The sequence below is a fragment of the Marmota monax genome, unplaced genomic scaffold (assembly GCF_021218885.2).
Source record: "Marmota monax isolate L192 unplaced genomic scaffold, Marmota_monax_Labrador192_F-V1.1 WCK01_AAM20220418_F8-fsc00173, whole genome shotgun sequence".
NCBI classification, from domain to species: Eukaryota; Metazoa; Chordata; class Mammalia; order Rodentia; family Sciuridae; genus Marmota; species Marmota monax.
In genome coordinates, this window is record NW_026694620.1 from 3494434 (window position 1) to 3514214 (window position 19781).

At 48.0% G+C, this 19781-nt stretch overlaps 1 protein-coding gene across 2 annotated transcripts in view; it reads left to right on the forward strand.

Moving 5' to 3' along the window:
• The window catches only part of Prkca (protein kinase C alpha), a 410592-nt gene extending 391486 nt beyond the window's left edge, over positions 1-19106 (forward strand). The window contains exons 16-18 of one of the 2 annotated variants that reach the window (XM_058572202.1): positions 580-720; positions 7196-7243; positions 12581-19106. In XM_058572202.1, coding sequence (XP_058428185.1) covers positions 580-720; positions 7196-7243; positions 12581-12745 — 354 coding nt within the window. In that variant the 3' untranslated portion in view covers positions 12746-19106. The remainder of the gene's footprint in view (positions 1-579; positions 721-7195; positions 7244-12580) is intronic. The other variant, XM_046422686.2, reaches the window with a different exon arrangement.
• Positions 19107-19781: the final 675 nt, after the last annotated feature.

The window sequence follows — 19781 nt, forward strand, 5'->3', positions numbered from 1 at the left end:
GTGTTGATCCTGCGCATCTTCCCCGGGCAGGGCAGGTGGCAGAGATGCCAGCGCAGAGCAACTGAGCTCCTGCCCAAGGAGCTTGGGCCAGCGTGGCCCCTGCATTCTGCCACAGGCACCTTGAAATTCAATAGTCGCCTCCTTGCCACGGTCTGCATTTTTCTAACCCAGGGGTCTTGGATCCCGGTTTGGTCCAAGCCCTGAAGAGGCATCTGAAGCTCATCACAGCATCCCGCGTGGGGCTCGCTGGTTTCCGTGCACACCGGTTCTGGTGACAGTGTCCCTTTTTACCAAATACACGTGCAGAACAGGAGGCCCAGGACAGGTACTGCACGAAGAGGCCTGTTTGAATTCCTCTCATTCCCTTTCCATGGATCCAGACTGCTTCCCCCTGTCCTTACTGTGACTACTGTGTCGTCACTCTAGGAAGGCCATACTTACCCAGCGACAGCTCTGTGCTCCGTGGTAAGCCTCCGGGACCGTCCAGGCACCTGCACCACTGGGCGGGAGGCAGAGCCAGGCAAAGGGACGTGCGTCTCCGGGAAGCCACTGTCACCCACCTTCTCTTTTTCTCTGCAGCTGATGACCAAGCACCCAGCCAAGCGGCTGGGCTGTGGGCCCGAGGGGGAGAGGGACGTGAGAGAGCACGCCTTCTTCCGCAGGATCGACTGGGAAAAGCTGGAGAACAGGGAGATCCAGCCGCCCTTCAAGCCCAAAGTGGTGAGTCCAGAAAAGCAGCCCATGTCTGGGTCCGACTCCCAGAGTCAGGGCGTGACCCACCCGAGAGAGCAGATGGGTGTCCCCTGGCCTCAGCCGCGGGAGGAAAATGGCCAGCGACCACCTGTGCTGCCCTGTGGTCTGAGAGGCCAGGAGTCCTGCTGCTTTGCACAGGAAGGATGGACGAGGGGAAGCTCAGCGCTCCTCACCCGCAATAGGGCAGCTGCAGAGCACCCAGACCCATGGAGAGCCAGGGCGGTCTTCTCTGGGGGCTGGACTGGGGGGACACCCGTGGCCGGCAGAGCTGTACTTCCTGCCCTGGGTCCTCAGCAGGACTCAGGTCTGTCTCCAGCTTTCCTGGGTCTGTCTTGCCTTGGTAGGGTCCTGAAGTATCTTCATCTTTATTAACTCATAAGCAGGGTCTGGGTGCAACTCCCATGTCACCCACTGTGTCCCCAACAAGGAGTGCATGGCAACCTCCGGTTCTGACATCACCAACATTGTTCAGATCCTGCCTGTGTGATATCCACTTTCCATTGATTTAATAGAACTATGCAGCAGACCCTGTTGTCCGCGCTTTATGAACGTGAATTCATTTAATCCTCCCAGCACCCACTGTGAGATGGACATTATGGTCCCCAGTATGCAGTTGAGAAAACTGAGGCACAGAGAGGTTGTGTAACTTGCTGAGGACACACGGTTGGTAGAACAAAGTCTGTGCCCTTTCCCCCAACACCAGTACTCCATCTCATGGCAGCCCTACAGCCCGTTCTGATGGCTGATAGCAGCCAGTGCTGCCTTTCTTAATGTTTGAACTCTAGAGAGAAACAGCATCTTTAAGATGCCAACCTCCTCACTCACCCACATGCCACCTTGCAGTGCCCGCTTTTCCCTCCATCCCCTTTCTAAGGGCTGGTGGGTCTGTACCTCCCGACTCTGCCATGTCTTGGCCAGCTCTGGACTATCGCCCCTAGTGCTTTTCTTCCAGAACTACAAGGAGAGATGCTGTAGACCACAGTGAGCATCAGGAACATCTGGTTCAGCCCAGATCTGCCTCCAGTGGGTGCCCCATGCGCAGGCCGAGGGGACCCCTAGGGTGGCGGAGTTGATGACTGGGGAACCACATCTTTGTTCTCAAAGTAGCAACTTCCACAACAAAAGTGCCTTTGTGTGCTCCGCTCCAAGAATAGAGCCCCCTGGACTTTCTTTTGCTAAGACATTTTTAGCACAGGCTGAAGCAAAACCAAAATTAATCAGGTCAGTTGACTTCCTCCTGAATCATCGTTCCAAACAAGCCCTCCTGTGTCTGCCGCCACCACCTTCTCTGCAGCCTGCTCTGGACGCCAGGCGCTCTGCAGATCCTCTTCTTCAGGGTGTAAAACCCCGTGTAAGGTTTGGGTGGGGGGTGAGCTGGGCACAGATGGCTCCGCGGGGAATTCTGCTGGGGACTTCTTCACCCGCCTCTGCCTCTTCCATGTTTATTTTTCTTCTTAAATTAAAATGCAAAAAGGAGGCAAATAGCGTCTTAAGCACAGCTCATTTCTTTACAGAAGCAGCATAGAGACACCCAGGGACCCCGCTCCCAGGGTCCCGCAGAATGCAATGACCTGTCAATCACTTTCTGGAAGGAGATGAGGCACCACAAAGCCAACCGTGAAGCACACTGTCTTTCCTCTATTTGTTCCCACCTTGATTTCAGAAGAAAGGGTCTTTCCAGTCTCCCACTTTCCACGGGCATTCTGACCTAAAGTCATACGCGGGGAAAGTCAGACGTGATTTAGCTCAGGCGGCCAACAATGGGAGCTGCTCCCTTTGGGCCACTGAGGTCACGGGAAGCAAAGTGGTTTCGACGGCGGGCAGCTGAGGCTGGAGAGCTGCTGTAGGTTTTCTTGTTTGCTTATTTGTTTGTGGAACTGAGTGCTGGTTAAAATAAGAAGGAAGAATAAATAGCCTTTGGCTGTAAAGAAACAGCCCCCGAAACTCTCAAACAGAAGCAGAAATTGTAGACAGAGACCTTCAAGCTGAAGTTGTCGAGGGTCTAAGTGGGGGTGCTGTGGTCCCCCCCACCCCATGTTCAGAGGGGGACTAGAGGACAGGGCCAGGAAGAACACGGGTGGCAGGAGGGGGGCCCCTGGGACACACAGACACCCAGGCTAGACCGAAGCCAGCAGCGTCAGAGGACATCAAGGCCAGAGAGCTAAGTGGGGGTGCTCTGGTCCCTGGGAGGGCAGCGGACAGCTGCTGAATACCTGGCTTTCTCCCAGCTCCTGGCACCAGGCCACATGCCCACAGCAGAGTCGGCTTCTTAATCTCCGGTGAGGGGCATTTCCCTGAAAGGGCACCTGGTTCGTGGCGCCATACTGGAGTGACCACCACACCAAGGACAGCTCCAGTGTTTGGAGAGGACATCGTTGACCCGAGGAAGCAACTTCATTCCAAGCTGCAGATGCTCTGGCTGAGCACCTGCGGCAGGCGAGAGCTGGCCACAGGCAAAAGTGACTCTGGTTTGTGGTTTCCCAGCTTCCTGCTGAAGAGTTTCCGGGCCCAGGCCTAACCAAAGAGTCCAGTTTACAGAATAAATGCAGAACAGAGCACTTTCTGAGAGATGGTTCTGTTATGTCAAAGAGGGAAGCAGCAGCCCAAGCCTCCGGCCCACTGCTGAGGAAGGCAACAAGCCTCTGGCCTGCCCACGCACTGACCTGGTCCCAGAGGGTGCCCAAGAGCCTTCTGGACCCTCCCGACACAGCTCGTCCATCTTGGTGAAGCCAGGCTAGCAAGCACCGGTGAATCTATTTTCCCTGAGATTCACAGGATTAGGGAGGGTTTGCTGTTGTCCGTGCAGGATCGCTCCCGGCCCCATGGAATGAGCCTCTGCCTGTTGCAAAATACCAGCCGCAGGACTTGAAGTACTCATGGTTATTTGCCGGGTGGTTCCTGGAGACCAAATTTATATTTGTAGAATCACGAGGCTGTCGTCTTTGTTTATATTTATTTATTTATTCATTTTTGCAATACTGGGGATTGAACCCAGGAGTGCTCTACCACTGAGCCTTCTCTATTGTTTATTTTGAGACGGAGTCTCAGTAAATTGCCCAGGCTGGTCTCTTGTGCTCATCCTGCTCCAGCCTCCTGAGCAGCCGTGATTACACTTGGGCACCACCAAGGAAAGATTATTCCAGAATCGCTGACTCCCCTAAGGAGTGTGGAAGGATTATATCATCAGCCACAGGGCTTACCTGGAAGTATCAGGGTTCCCATGGTGTGTGATCTTTTTATCGTCTTTCTGAAGGCCAAAGTGACATTGGCAAAGTTAACCTTTAGACGGAAGTGTCTTGCAAACTCTGAGATCCTGCCACAAAGGACACTTCATAGTGCTGGGGTCCATCAGCAGGCTCCTCACAGGACTTTCCATCGCCCAGTGACATGGCTTCAGCTCAGCCATGACCTGGGCTCTACATAGTCACACATAAAGGAGAGAGTTCTGGGCGTCAGATGTAGGGGACTGTGGCCAACTCACCTGAGGTGTCTGGAGGCTCAGAGGTGAGGGAAGAACCTATTGTACCAGCCAAAACAGCGAGAGTCCAGTCCTGGACAGAGCCTTGTCTTTGTCCAAAGCACCACCATGTGCCATTGTGAAGGAAAATGATTTTCTGGAAGATAGGACCATCAGGTAGCAGGGCAGAGCCTCTGTGTGCTGGTTTATTTTGCAAAACAAAAGCCAAGACATGCTGGAGAGGAAGCAGACACATGTGCAAGGCAGGCTGGGCCCAGTGATCTCATGGATACAATGTCGAGGACCCTGCTGCACAGACAGAAGTGCCAGCTCAGCATTGGCCTGACTTTTGGTGTAGCACACCGAGCAGTGGCCCGTCACTGTTCAGAAGACGCCATCTAAGAAGATGCTTTTTTTTTTTAGTGTAAAAGCGATGTCACCTCTGAAAAGCTTAATCTTCAATTACAGGGGAAGAAATAAGTGGTCCCCTGCGTCCCCCTGGCATCAGGCAGGCAAGGGGGTGACTGGCCAGCTTGGCCCACCTGAAACCTGCCCAAGAAAGACTTCCCTTTCCTTAGACATTGCCTGAACAATGAATGCTCCAATATTCTGATCTCGTCGCTTTGACCTTTGCAGGCTTTTATCCTGATTTATTATTCATGTGGAGAAACTGACTGAGACCAGCCTTCAAATCTCTCTTCCTCCTGCTTGTCACAAAGAGCAGTTTACACAAATACCGGAAATGAAAAGTTAATTGATTTTTTCTTCTTTTTTGAATCTGGTCCATTGGCACCAGGGAGTAGAATAGCTAGTTCACAGGCAGGCCGGAAACAGTCGGCGCACTTTAATAGTTATTGGAGAGAGAGAAAAATTAATCCATAAAGTTAACACCAAGAAACAGCCCAGAGTTGACAGGTAGGCAGAGCACTTTGGAAATGGGCCTGTCTTTCCTAAGTGACTTTTCTTGGGAAATCACTGTAATTATTCTATCAAAAAGACATAGAAAAGAATAGAAGAACTTTTATCAGGATATTGTCATCCTTGCAGCAAGAGCCAAAGAGAATAAAAAAAAAAAACATGGAGACAAAGCGTAGGTGCCACTGTGGTGAGAAGGCACAGTCCTGAGTGTCCCTGTCTCCACGAACCTCTGCATTTCACAATGGCATTAGCTTGTAGAGAGAGTTCAAAGATGGTCTAATTATCAGAATTGATGCAGTGATCCTTTTCATTGTTTAAAAATAATTTTTAAAAATTTCTCATTTTAGACTTGTAGAAAAGTTGGGAAAATATTGTAAAGAATTTCTGCTTTCCCTTTACCTAGATTCTCTAAGTGTTAAGTTTTTATCACATTTGTATTATTCTCTTCCTACTCTTTCTCAGCCTGTGTGTACACACACACACACACACACACACACACAGTTTTTCTAGAAAAAAAACATTGAGACTAAGTTACACCTAAATAATTCCCTGTGTATTTCCTAAAAATAAGGACATCTCATGGTACAATGTTCTTTTACTAATTACTCCACAAAGTTCTTCATACAGAGCAGCAGCTGTCCAAGGAAAAAAGGTAAGGCCACACAGTGACCATCTAACCCATAAAATACCACGGTGCATCTGAGCAGTTCTCTTGAGTGACAGGCAGATTCGCTTGGTCTTTCCATCAAGCCAGCAAGGGCGGTGCTGATTAAAATTGAGATTCTTGAGGCTCAGGGAGTTTTGCTGACAGCATATAATACTAACCAGCCTTTGGAGACTCAAAGAAATCCCATCATGACAGACATAGGTTTGATTCAAGCCTTTACAACCAATCTAAAACAGCACCTTTTACTTGGTTAATTAGAGGCGAGCACTTTTATCTATTCTTTGATAATCACTGTACCAAATTCCACCGTGATTGGAAGAAAAAGGAGACATTATAAATAATAATCAATACAAATAAGTAGCAAGGTCAGGCATGGTGGTGCATGCCTGTAATCCCAGCGGCTTGGGAGGCTGAGGCAGGAGGCTCATGATTCAAAGCCAGTCACAGCAAAAGACAGCTACTAAGCAACTCAGTGAGACCCTGTCTCTAAATAAAATACAAAATAGGGCTGAGGATGTGGCTCAGTGGTCAAGTGCCCCTGAGTTCAATCCCTAGCACCTAAAAATAAATAAATAAGTAGCAGTATTGCAAACCTGGCTGCTTCAGTGGTGAGGAGTGGCATAAATACAGACCTGTGCACCTCAAGTTGTGTGACTCCACAGGTTTCCATAGCCTGAGGTGAGGGTCCTGACAATGATGGCCTTTATACGGTTCTCCTGAAAAGCTAGCCACTTCATAAAGTCCAAATAGAATGTGTGAGAAAATAGCCTCAGAATTTCCATAGAAAACAGCTCACAGTAAGCCAGAACCTTTGCCCTCCCACACACACGGCTCTCACTCAGACAGGAGTCCACCCCTGATGTCCGTGGTCTGTATCCATCTGCAAACTCTCTGAGAGAGTTCATCTCCCTCCTCCACAGCATGTGCCCTTGGAGCTAAGGCTCCAAGGCAACAGGTGAGGTGCGTTTAGAAATCACAGTCACCTCCATCTCTCCCACAGGTGACACCGGCAGGAGGTGGGGGAGGTCATCCCTCTAAAACAATTATTAGTTATTAAAGTAGTATCTCTGTGTGGTGGAATAAAGAGCCGTGCTGTAGAGCAGGATATAGGCCGAAAGGTGATTGCTCGTTTCCCCTCCCCAGTGACTGGTCCCACTACTTGGGATCTTTTCTGTAACCTCCAGAAAGTTCTGTGTGTGTGTGTGTGTGTGTGTAAACATCTACATAAGTGAGTGGTTCTGTGCTCTCCACCTCTGCGGCAATGCTAGATGGCCTGGGTTCCCCCTTGTCAGACACAAGGGTTCGTGACAAGCGTCACATAGCCATTCTGGTTCTCGGGGTCCCAGGCCGGCAGCTGACTGTTCTCCAAATGCTGTCCTCTATCCGTTCTTATTCTCCAGACTTTCTGTACCAAAATGCACTGGCTTCAGTGGGCATCCAGGCATTCGGTGAGCACATGTCCAGAAACTCGGGTGACTAAACGAGCAAACTAACTCTCACTGTAACCCCTAACTGTGTGCTCCTGCTTGCGTTGGCCATGCATGCTGACCCCAGGAAGGGCAGAGCAGGGGCCGAAGACCCCCCCTGGAGGGTTAGGAAATGGAGACCTTCCCTCCAGGGAAGCCCAGGGCCCGCCGTGCCGGCTCACTTCTGCCGTGGGTTATTTAACCTAAACGAAGGCTGTACCGTGAGGAAGCTGCTCAGAGGCCTCGGTGATGTTCTCTGTGGTGCCCCCACCGCACAGGACCCTGCTGAGGCCTGCCCTGCACTGGGACGGGAAGCACATGCTGGGTTCCTTACACCCACCCAAAGACATCCTGTGGCGTCCAGGGACTGTGAGGGACCTCCTCCTCCTTTCCATGTTTCCATTTTCTCTGGTGCTGCAACATGCCTTTACGCTTCGTTTGTTCTGCGCTCTGCCCCCTCTTCTGGGTCCTGTTGGTCTTGCTTTTTAACAGCTGTGTTTTTGAGCTACTCGTGTTCCCATGCCGCGTCCGGGGGGTCATGTTCCACATGACTGAGACACTGCAGTCCAGGGCAGGATTGAGCCCAGCACGTGGGTTACTTGCTCATACCTGGTGACCTCTCAGGTAAGGCTTACAGCTGAGAAGCCAGCCTCCGCTCTCCCCGCCACCCCTCCACAGGACTCCAGGGCTTGGCAGCGGGCGTGGGTGGGGGAAGCTCTGCAGCCCCGGCTTCTAGGAGGGGTCTGTGCTTGTAAGGTCTTCAGCATGTCTGACTTCTCCTGGGCTCATTTTATTAATTAAAGAACTTACCAAATGGGCAGGGAGGTCAGAGTGATGAAGGAGGTAATTCCTTAATCCAGAACTAAGGAAGGGGAAGGTACATTATTAATAGTGTTCATCCTTCTCTCTAAAGTCGGTCAGACGCCCTTTACCTGCTGGGCACTGGCTCCCTGTGTTGTACCTTGTGTCCGGGTCACGACACATTGCTTATTAAGGAAATCCCATACATGCCAGCTCCCTCCATCCTTACGACAGCCGAGAAGGTGAGGGTCGCATCCCCATGTTACCTTTAGGAGTTCCCCAAAGCTGTGCCCTGGGGCCTGTGACCACTCCACCGTGCCCTCATTTTTCCCTCAGGTGCTAGCACCCCCAGTGGTGCTTCCCGCCACCCCCCTCTTTGTCCCAAGCTAGTTGGGTCCTACATACATCTCAACCAGCATAAAACCTCAGTTGGTGAAAGGTGGGGGTCAGGGGGAGCAGCACCGGAGGTGAATCAGGCACAACGAGCCCAGGAGTTCTGCTCACACGTCACTTTAGCTGCTGTTGTGTCAGGTGGTCTGGAGCCCTGAGGTCACGGACAGACCAAAACTGAGTGTTGTCACACAGTGCCGTGGAAGCTGCCCTTCACATGACTGTGGAAACCACCTTCCTGCTTCATCCTGAGGAATGCTCGGAGGCTGTCTGCTGTCAGCCCAGCTCTATTTGTCACTCATTCACTTGTTCATCCACACGTCCCACAAGGTTCCCCCTTAACCTTTTCACCTCTCTGCCTCTTCTTCCTCCCTGCTCAGCTCCAAGATGGCGCCCATGGCCCATCAAGCTGGCAGTGGAGTCAGATTGGATCATAGGTAGTAGGCAGAGTCTCTTCTGCCTTGAGAACGCAATAGCTTGTTGAGTTTATTGTTCGTTTTTCCAAAGGATCTGAACAGCCCTGATTCCCATGATCCTTTTCAGTAGGTTCTGGAGGTGATATGAGGACAGTGGCAGTTACCTACAGAACATCTTGAAAAACACCTAAAAGATATTGTCTATTTCTGGGCCTCGTTTTGCTAAGAGATGTGGAGGGCTTATTTGTAAAGTATTGAGAGACACTCCATAGTAGAAAAATAAGTGATATTTTTCACAGTACTGAGCTTGTGGTAAAAAAAAATAGTTGTACTTCCTGCTGGCCCTTCAGTGGGGGAAGGAGATTTCTGGTATGATCTTCCTCAGGATAAGCATCCTTCTGATTCTTGGACCTCACCTGATCCTCAGACTCAACCTCCAGCTTTTCCAGGGCTTGCTTCCCCGTGACCTTCTAAGATACTGTCCTGTTCCCGTTTGTCCCGTGGTGACATGTGTGAAACATCAGTGGTTTATTTCTTCCTCTTTGCCCTTGGCCTGTCCTTGCCCCCTGATCTCTTCACCTAAGTGAACCAGTTTAAGAAAAGCTTTCGTTTGCTAAAATGGGATTTCTCTCTCTTGAGTGGGGGGGGTGGGGGGTGGGAAATTCCAAAGAAATTCAGAGTGAGAAAGGAGAGGAAGGTATTTCTGGGGGTGAGCAGTGTTGAGGCCAATAGTCTCACTGCCATTCAGTGTGATTGCAGAGCAGGAATTAGACCAATCTGTGATCATGATTTCCCCTCAGCTCTGCAGTTATCAGCAGGGTCATGGAGGCTGGCGGGTGGGGAGGACATCTTCACCATTTATTACAGATCCTCACTTTACAAGCAGTGGAAGCCCTTAGAAAGAGCCCTTCTTGAGATCCCCAAGATAGAATTTGACATCCTCAGGCATCCACCCCCCATCCTTCTCAAAGTTGATGTTTGTATGGACACCTCTTTAGATCGTGAGAGCTCTCTTTTCCTTTATTTTATTTTTCTTTGGCAGTAAAACCCTGGCTTTTGGAAATGTCCTGTTGGTGAATACCATAAATAGTACTCAGAGGAAAGGGTCAGACTTGAACAGTCTTTTCACAGAACAAATCAATAAATCTAAAGCTAGACGGAGAGCTGTCCAGCCAGGCCAAGGGAACACTTCACCCCGGCCAGCCTTGCTCTGCCTTTTAGGGACTCACATTCTTTATTGATTTTTTTTCCCAGAAATTCATTCTTGCTCATCTTTGCACGGTTAGTGAGTAGTAGAGATTCTTTTGAGGAAGAGCACATCCCAGTTTCTGGGAGCAGCAGCAGTAGGTTTACTTGAGTTCTTCTGGAAAGTGGGTATTAATTCACTGGGCTCCAAGAGAGCATATTCTTCAAGGCCTACTCTCCCTGGATCCTGACCCTCCTACACTGCTCTTGCCTGGGGCTTCTGCAGCTTCTCCATCTTCTGTTCTCACATGTGACTGTTCCTGCCTAATTGCCTTATTTGGCCCCTACATTCGCCTTCACACTGAACCTAGGACTTACTCAGCCTCACATTACAGCCTGGATGGATCACAGAGTTTCTCAACAGCAGCACAGTTGACAATTTTTTAGCCTAAAATGTCCTGTGCATTTGAGAATTTTTAGCAGCCTCCCTGGATGGTACCCACCAGATGCCAGTAGTGCCCCTTGCCTAAGTCATGATGATCAAAAATGGCTTCCCTGTGGAGCAAAATCTTCCTTAATTGAGAACCACTTTTTTTTTTTTACTGAAAGAAAGGTTCTTCCTCCACCTGTTTCTATCATCACAGCAGTATCTGAAAGTAACACCCCAGTGTAAGCTAGTTTCTGTGTGTTTGCCTCACTGTTGAATCAAGTGCAGATTCCTGATTAAGACACAGTGTGCCCTGCTGACTTCTTGAAGAGCCTTTCTCAATAGTTCAGAATGGCCTGTGCATGTTGGGTGATATGAACCTCATATTCTGTCTCTGCTGACCTTGTCTTTGAAGCGCTTTGTGTTCTTCCAGGGTAAAGCATCATGGAAACATGGAGTCTGAAAGTGGAGGCTTTGTCACCCATCTGTGGGAGGCAGGACTATATGAAGAGTGAGCCTCACAGTCTGTATGGCCTCCACAGGGTCAACTCAAAGACCCCCAAACAATCTTGCCACACACAACTCTGCCACCACGCCCTGTCACTAGACGTGAAGTCTTCTTGGGTAGCCTCTTGAGATGAATAATCCCAAAAAGGAATGCAGTTATTTAGGATTTACTTTGAATTTAGGCCATGCTTTCCACCTCAACAAGTACTTAGGAGCAAGTTTTATTTGAGGAAAGAGGGTAGGAAAGGTATAATAAAACTTGATTCTCAAGAAAACCTTCTAGAAGATAGAGAAGGAAGAGAAAAGAAGAGGTGGGAAAGTACAGCCATGAAACTAATCTGGACTTATTTTTTTAAATAAAAAACAGCAAGATGTATTAAACTCTGACTCTCTGCTCAACTCTGTATGAAACTACACATTGAGCCTCAGAGCAGCCTGCGGAGAGAGGTGCAATTATTCTTCCCACTTTACAAATGAGGAAATTCGGTGGAGCCCAATTGACAGTTTACATAGGCCATTGTCTGTCAAAAGATCCGAAAGTTTCTGATGAGATTAAAATTCATGTTAACTCAGAATCAAATCATGTTGCCCTGTGGTACAACCAACAGGTTGAAGGCAATAATTAGCAACATGTTAAAAATCATTATGAGTAACACCAGTGGAACTCCCAGATTTGTTTCAGAGTGTTTTGGGGGTCCCAAAGAATTTGACACAACCCTTCTTCATGGCTGGAAAAGTGAGGGGACACCCCTTCCTCCCAACTTGAGTCAGACCCCCAAGCAATGCCTTTAGACACAGCTGTGCACTGTATTTCCCAGAGATCATCATGGAGCACCTCTGCCTATAGCCTCCATTTGCAGAGTACCCTGATGGACCCTAGAGGAGAACAGTATTCAGATAGCCTCCCCAACATCCCCCTGGGCACCAGTGCAAATCCCCCAGCCCAAGACCACCTACAAATGAGTTCTGCATAGACCTGCCTGTCAATTGACCAGCTCTATCCAGATGCATAGAATTACAGCCAGGCTCAGCAGTCTATCTCCCACCATTGCCTCCACACCTACCCCATCTTACTTGAAGATTAGGGACTAGAGTTTCTATAACATCCCGGTTAGAAAGCAAAGATATACAACTTTTGTTTTATTACAAATATCATTACAAAGAACCAGATGTGGTGCAGTGAACTAACCCTCTCAGTTCAGGAGTAACTGCCTGCAGTCCCAGCCAATATCCTGGCTTTTTCAGCATGGAGCCATAACTGGGGCCCTGTGTGCACAAGGTTCATGCTCATAGCTCTGCTTGCTCAGAGGGATGGAAATGAAAAAAGAGATGCTATCCCCATATTGCTACTTTTGCCAAAAGTGCATTTCTATCGAGGTTATTCATCCTGGGGGTATGCAGGGATTTACAGTTGAGTAAGTTGTTTGCTGTGCCTGGCTTCTATTACAGTAGGCCTGCAGGTTCTCTGAGATTCTTCCCGCCTAACAGTCCCAATTTCCCTGGGCCACACTCCTCTCTACAGAGTGCTTTCAGAGAACTGCCCCCTGTGTTTTTTTCTCCCTAACCTTTTATTTTTCTTTATTTTCTCCACAGTGTGGCAAAGGAGCAGAAAACTTTGACAAGTTCTTCACACGAGGGCAACCCGTCTTAACACCACCAGATCAGCTGGTCATCGCGAACATAGACCAGTCTGATTTTGAAGGGTTCTCATACATCAATCCCCAGTTTGTGCACCCAATCTTGCAAAGTGCGGTATGAAACTCACCAATGACAGCAAATGCCTCCCCAGCCCTCAGCCCTCCCAGCAATGGGGAACAATTCTCAACCCTAAAATTTTAAGGCCATGGCCTTGTGTCTTATTCCACACAGAGGCCTGAAAATTGTAGGGTCATTAGTCCACATGGGGTCAACTTTTCAGGGTCTCTCTTACAACCAAGAACATTATCTTAGTAAAAGATGACATAATGTACAGTATCCAGTTTAATTATGTAGATATCACATCAGGCTGTAGGTTAACCCTTCCTAGAAAGCAAACAGACTCTTGCCCCTTTTTTGGTACTACTTGATATGTTCTCCATACCCTCCATCTGTGGATTTTCACCATCAGGATCCCTCAACCAGAGATATTCAAGTGAACTACCCAGCCCAGTGTGTTGAAAGCATCTTTTCCTAAGACGTCTTTGGAATGAAAGGATAGGGAGCCCAGAGAGTGAACAAAGAGGGATCAGGGGTGGTAGAAGCTTCAAGATACCCACCACTTTTGTTCTCTGCCTTGATGGAAACAGTCCCTAGAATCTGAGAGGCCAGGATGAACCTTATCATTGTTCCCAAACGTCATGACCCAATTATGGTCCAGCTGTTTAAAAAAGAAAGACAACCTCAGATGAGTGTTGGGTGAATCTATCATCCATTACCCAGTTGGTTGATAACTGTCTTGATACTTGCATTCTTCTTAAGAGGCCAAATCATCTAAGGACTTTGCTAAACAAGCATGTGAAATCATGTCAGATCAAGGATAAACCAGTGTGTATGTATGCTCATTTTAATCTCTGGGAGATTGTTCTTCAATCCAGGGTGCCATCAATAACCATGCCACTACTCATGAGTGTTGTTAGCCAACCCCCTCCACCAATATTTTGCTACCTATGTTGTCACCCTTCCTAAGAAGCTGAAGTATATGCCCCATCCCCTTTTGTACTTATTTATTTAATAGGCTGCTGTGTCATTTAAGAAAGTACGATGTATAGTAACTTAATCAAGACTTGATTCTAGAATCAATCCCTACTTGTTGGTTTTCCTGCCTTCTCTAGCCCTAGACATTCACTTAGGGATGAAAACCAATATGGTTTGGGTTCCCACTTCCTTTTGAGCGACACACCTGGAGCTATAGAATCAGGATGCCTGGATGCTTATCAGCTCAAAGATGTTTTCTTGCTAGAAGGTTTTTAGTATGTTTTGCAAATGCATCATGCAATGGATTTGCATGTTTATAATAAACCTTAATAACAAGTGAATTATATTATTGATATAATCTTATCAACTATAAAGAGTATTACAATAATTTTATAAGACACAATTGTGCTATATTTGTGAAGGGTCATGTTTCTAATCTGCTAATTTTATGATTAAGTTTTAGCTGAATTCTTTGATGCTGTGCTTCCTCTCCCCTCCCACCCCTGCACATTGGCACTGTATCAGATATATTAATTTTTTAATATAGATCTAATTTCAAAAATGAATGGCTAACTTTACATGTTTAATTAGGCTTTTACTATGTATGTGTATATATTTATATATATATATATGTATGTATATTTGATTCTACCTGCAAACCAAAGTTTTGTTTGTGGGATTATTTTTGAGATGAGACTCTGTCTTAGCTTCCTAATGTCATCTTCTGTTCAGGTACTCCCACCACTCTTCCTCTTGGGGATAGCACAAAATGTTTGAATCCAGGATGTCTAGTATGTTTGTGTACATGTGGCATTATGGCATTGTCACAGTACCTGGACTGACTGTGTGTATGTGTGTGTGTCTGTCTGTCTGTCTGTTTGTCTCTCTGTGTGTGTGTGTGTGTGGTTCTTCCTCTCAGCCTGTGATTGTTGGAGACTCTGGGCTGGAGGGAGAGGAGGCCCCATTCTTGCTGCATATCTGGCCACAGCAAAGCTGCTCCCCTCATTTGCTGCCCCACTGTTTGCTTCAGCACATATAAAACTTCATGAGACAAACCAGGTATCAGCCCCTGAGCACAGCCATCCCCTGAAGCTACCACCAGACACTTTTCATAGGCTGCACATTTTCTTCCAGCTGTTGCTAGAATTGGCCATTCAGATCTTGTGCACCTCTCTGGCTTGACACTCTCCTCATGCAAGGTCCTCAGGAAAGCCAGCCTTCTGCAGCATAAATGACAGGTCAAATGGAAGTAGGTATTGGTCTTTATAGGAAACTGCTGTATTTCCTCCCCGAAGCATTTCTCAGCTGAGCGCCCTCATTTTTACTCTCTGGCTGTTCACACAACATATAACCCCTGAGGGTCTTTGAGGTGAGAGGCCTGAGCTCTGTTAGAAACCCTGATTAGAGGGAGAGATGAAGTAGGGAGTGGGCTAGACCATAAAATAGCAGTTTCTTTTGCCATCTTTTATGAATTCCAGACTTCAAAACTCAGAAGGGTCCTAGCTCACTGATCCCTGAAGCCCTGCTCATCAGGGCATATTTTGGGACATGTCCTCATCAAGGCACCACACTTAGTCCAGTGGAAAAGGAACTGGTTCATAGAAAGCCTAGGAGAAGACAGGTACAGTGTAATCCCAGTGACTTGGAAGACTGAGGCAGAAGGATCACAATTTTGAGGTCAACCTAAGAAACTTAGCAAGACCCCATCTCAAAAAGAGCTGGGGATGTAGCTCAGTGGTAGAGAGCCCTGGGTCCAATACCCAGTACCAAAAGTTGGGGGAAGCCTAGGAGACAAATGGATGGTCTCCCCTGTCCCAGGTGGAATAGGAACAGGGTTGGTCCCCACCCAAGACATGGAAAGGAGCACTAGGTCATGGACCATCAACCCAGTGTGCCAAGCTGCCTGCTTATTGTAAGCAAGCAGAAAGCTAGGGCTCTCCCTCATGTGATTCTAGCAATTCCTACTTCTCTAGGAAACATACTCAAACTCTCAGTGGCCTCTGTCCTTAAGGAATGTGTGACCATTTTCAAAGAGAGAACCCTAAGCATGGTCCAGCATGCTGCCTAAGGGACAGCAGATTAGGAAGGACCTGGGGGCAGAAAATGGTAAAAATTAGGGCTGAAGCAGAACTCATGGTGTGGCCTGTTTTGTGTGTGCTGAACCTAGATAAAGGCCAATGCTTTCAGGATCTGAGCAGTCCAGGACAGTGATTACTGAAAGACTAACTCATGTGGATAGCTACTAATAACTGTTGGGGACTCTAGGAAGAACCTGCCCCTGAGCACTTGCTGGCCTATAGAGGAGAATCTAGCACAAAAGATGTCTCTGCAGGATCGTCATGCTGAGACCCCAAAAGGCCATTCAGATCGCTTTGCTTTCTCTTCCCTTGGAAGGTGGGCCACTGCTCAGTGGCAGAACTTTCCTGCAGCTGCAGGCCAGTGGGCTGGCAGCCCTGCTTTTGGCACCATGTCGGAACTGACCCAGTGCTTGGTTTGTGTGGAAGGAGCTGGACTATGCTGCCAGGTGCAGTCCTCGGAGGTCAATGGGAGGCCCACCTCCAGGCAGGAACTAATTCAAAAGGTAGATGGGAAACCCAGGAACCCAAACGAGTGTACCCCACCGCCTCCTCCTTGGTCCCTGTGGCCTCGTTTGAGCTGTGCAGACTCACTGTCTGCCTTGGCTGATGGGATGCATTAGGCTTTTCTATGAGGATTTGCAGTAGAAAAGTAGGTGGTGGAGAGCTCTCTGGAAGCCTGGCCTGAGATGGTTGGTTGAAAGATTATCGTAGACAGAGACTGACACAACCTGGCCAAGGATGGTCGGTCACCTCAGAGCTAGAGTTCTTAGCCAAGTACGGTGACTTGCCAGAGTGAGGGTGCTGACCCCAAGAAAGTCACCCACTGACGTGACCTGGAGAGAACAGAGGGGTTGCTGGAGGCTGGAGTCGAGTCAGCAAGGGGTTGGGGGAGAGCAGGGTTTGAGGGCCTCGGGGAGGAGGCGTGCTGTTAGAGCAGAAGAGCTGCCGCAGAGGCGTCAGTTCAGACGGGAGTCTCTCTGCTGGTCTCTGAGAGTGTGTTCTTTGCCAGGGACCCATTTCGTTCCTTCTCAGAAAACAGCCCCTGAGTGCCCAGGACATCCTCACCAGCCACAAGAGGCCCCTTTCCGCTCGACCTTGGGCCGGCCCAGCTGTCTGAGCAGAGCCAGGCCACGCCAACCCTGGAGACCAGCAGGTTCCGTCCTTCTCCCTCTGTGGCTTCCTACTGAACCTCATGGCAGCTGAGGCAGCTGACACCACAGCTGCCACCTGCTTCCACTTAGCAGGGGAAACAGGAGGCTTCCTATTTTTTTTTGTTTTTGTTTTTGTTTTTTGGAGGGGAGGTGTTTTCTCAGTGCTAAAGTGGGGGGAAGTGAGAGTCTTGTGTTTTTGAAACCTCAGGAAGGCAACACCATCTGACAGTCATTTTCTCACTTTGCTCTCGTGAAGTTGTCTTTCCCTGGTGTGTGCACATCACACCGTCTCCAGCTCCTTCATCACCTCCAAGAGCAGGGCGCTGCTGCCCCTGGGCACGCCAGCCATGCTCCTGAAATGGATGGCGAGCCAGGGGCCGGGAAGGACAATGGACCAGGAGAGTTGGTGACAGCCATGGCAGTGATGAGGGAGGAGAAGGGCACCCTGGTCATTAGTGGCTACACACAAATCCGACAAGGAGGGTCAGAAAGATTTTCCTTTTTTTAAATCATTTTCCTCAAGCCGCTTGGGCCAGGGTTTATGAAATACACAGGACAGCCCCCATTCCCATCGTGTCCCCTTGGGGCCAACACAGAAAATCTAGGGGATGCTGTGTATTTCTGCTGTAGGAAAAATCTAGGAAATTGGAAAAGGTTCCCTGAGTTGTACGTGAATGAGGCAGTCATCTGGAAACAGAGCCAACTCCAAACCTCTTGATTCTATGATGTCAGGGTTGTTGAGGAAGGACGAAATTGTTCTGGATTCTGTCCCTTATGCCTGCCATTGGTGTGATCAGGTGTCATTTAAGAACTGGAAGTTGCACACAGTCATCAACAGCCTTACAATGACCCTACACTAAAGCCCACAATTTCCAAAGACTTTTTTTAACCTGAAGGAAGAAATGAATTTGTTAATTCCAACAGGATAACTGAATATACTGGGCTCTTTGTACTTTTTTATAATGAATTTTAATAACTCTTCTTTTAAAATGAGTTTTTAAAATAAAGCTACTAACAATTTCAAAAAAAATTCCAATTGGAGTCTGTAGGAAGACTCAACCCAGGTCAGATAGAGCACCCCTGACCTGCATTCCCACTGTAGGATTTTCCCATGCTGGTGGGTATGAAGTCTGCAAGTTCAGGTGGAACTTGTGGCAGTCTGATGCTGTTCTTAATTGATACTGGGGACAACTGCCTAAGGTTTAGATATTTTTGAACTGTAGGAAAGATGTCTTATTGACCCCATCCAGATGCAGCCCTGGGATATCATTCCTGGGTTCTCTGTGACCCCTTTGCTTGCTCTTTGAGGCTCAGTGACTATATTTTAGCAGGAGCAGGGGGACACTTTCTCAGCTCTATCCCCAGTCCCCTCTGGTCCCCGGTCTCTCGTGTTTGGTGAAAACTCAGAGATTCCCTGCAATGGTTTGCCCATTGGGCAATTCAGAAAAACTTTTATATCACAAGGAATAAGAGGCAGCAGCAAATGTGCCCACTGGCCTATTTTCACAGTTATTGCATCTGTGAATAGACAGAACCCCACTTTTCACAAAATAGGTATCCAGTCCACTTTATAAGAATCTCTTTTTCTAAAATGAAACAAAAGGTGGCTTTGCATTTTCTGATTAAACAACCATGTCTTTGCTTAACTTTAGGAATATCAATGCCTGTGATTGTAGCTTCTTATTGATTTTCTTTCTGGAAGAATGTGATTCTCTTCTTGAGGGGTTTTATTGGACTAATCCAAACTGTACATGAAGGCAGTTACTATTTTGAGGCTAAAGGTTTTCTAAAAAAAAAATAATAATAACCTCATATTCTTACTATTAGGGTCTTTCAGAATCTTTTATAGATGGTCGGAAACATTTGAAATTGCTTTTCCTACATGATTTGTGTGTGTGCGCGCGTGTGTGAAGGCCATGCCCTGTGTAAATCATTAATTGAAAAAAACATTGTCTGAGACCCCAAATTTGTAGGGAGGAAGAAATGGAGGTTGAGGGTTTTCCTTCTTCGTTAAGCACCTTCTGACAGAATACAGAGGCCGTTTGGCTGTTGACTAGCGTTTGGTTCTACCGCAGGTGAAGTGGATGTATAAATTATTGCATTGCTCTCCTCGACTCGTATAACCTCTAATCTTTGTTTGCATGACATGCTTTGTTAGATACATTAATTGTAGTTTGGAAGCAAGTGTGTATGAATAAAGGTAATGATCATTCCCTAGTGTGCCTGGTCTCATTAGCATCCCTCTGCGGCCCTGCGATGGTTTTTCAAGTATTTGTAGGATAGCATCCAACTGGACACCACCTGCAGAGCACTTTCATCTGGCCATCTGTTTCAGGGGTGACGTACCACTTCAAGTCACCCTTTTCTCATTTGAAATGCTGCATGCTGTGAACCAAAGCCCAGTGACTGGGATAAAGTAGTGGCAGATCCTTCATCCATTCCCACATCAACCTTTCCTCACGCACCTGCTAGGGGCCAGGATTGGGGCCAGGCCCTGGGGATACCCATCTGGCCCCTGCCTCCGTGGAGCCTACATCCCTGCACCTCCAAACTGCAGGGGACACACAGCCACTGATCAGGACACCCTCCAAGAACAAATGACCCCCTTCTATGGGAAGGGAAGACTCCAGAATTCAGCCCAAATCTTGGGACTTCTTCTCCAGAAATACCCATGTCTAACACGTCCCAAGGACCACTCAGGACTGTGTCCCCACTTCGAGTGCCAGAGGCCCTCACTCCAGTCTAGATTCATGGGTGAAAACTGGGGTAAACTGGCAAATGTGGAACATTCTGAAATGCCCCATGTTGGGGAACTTAACACTCACGAGGGCATACCCTCAGAGGAGTTTAAAAAAACAAAACTCAGTTTCTAAAAGCTGAGGATCAGCAAGA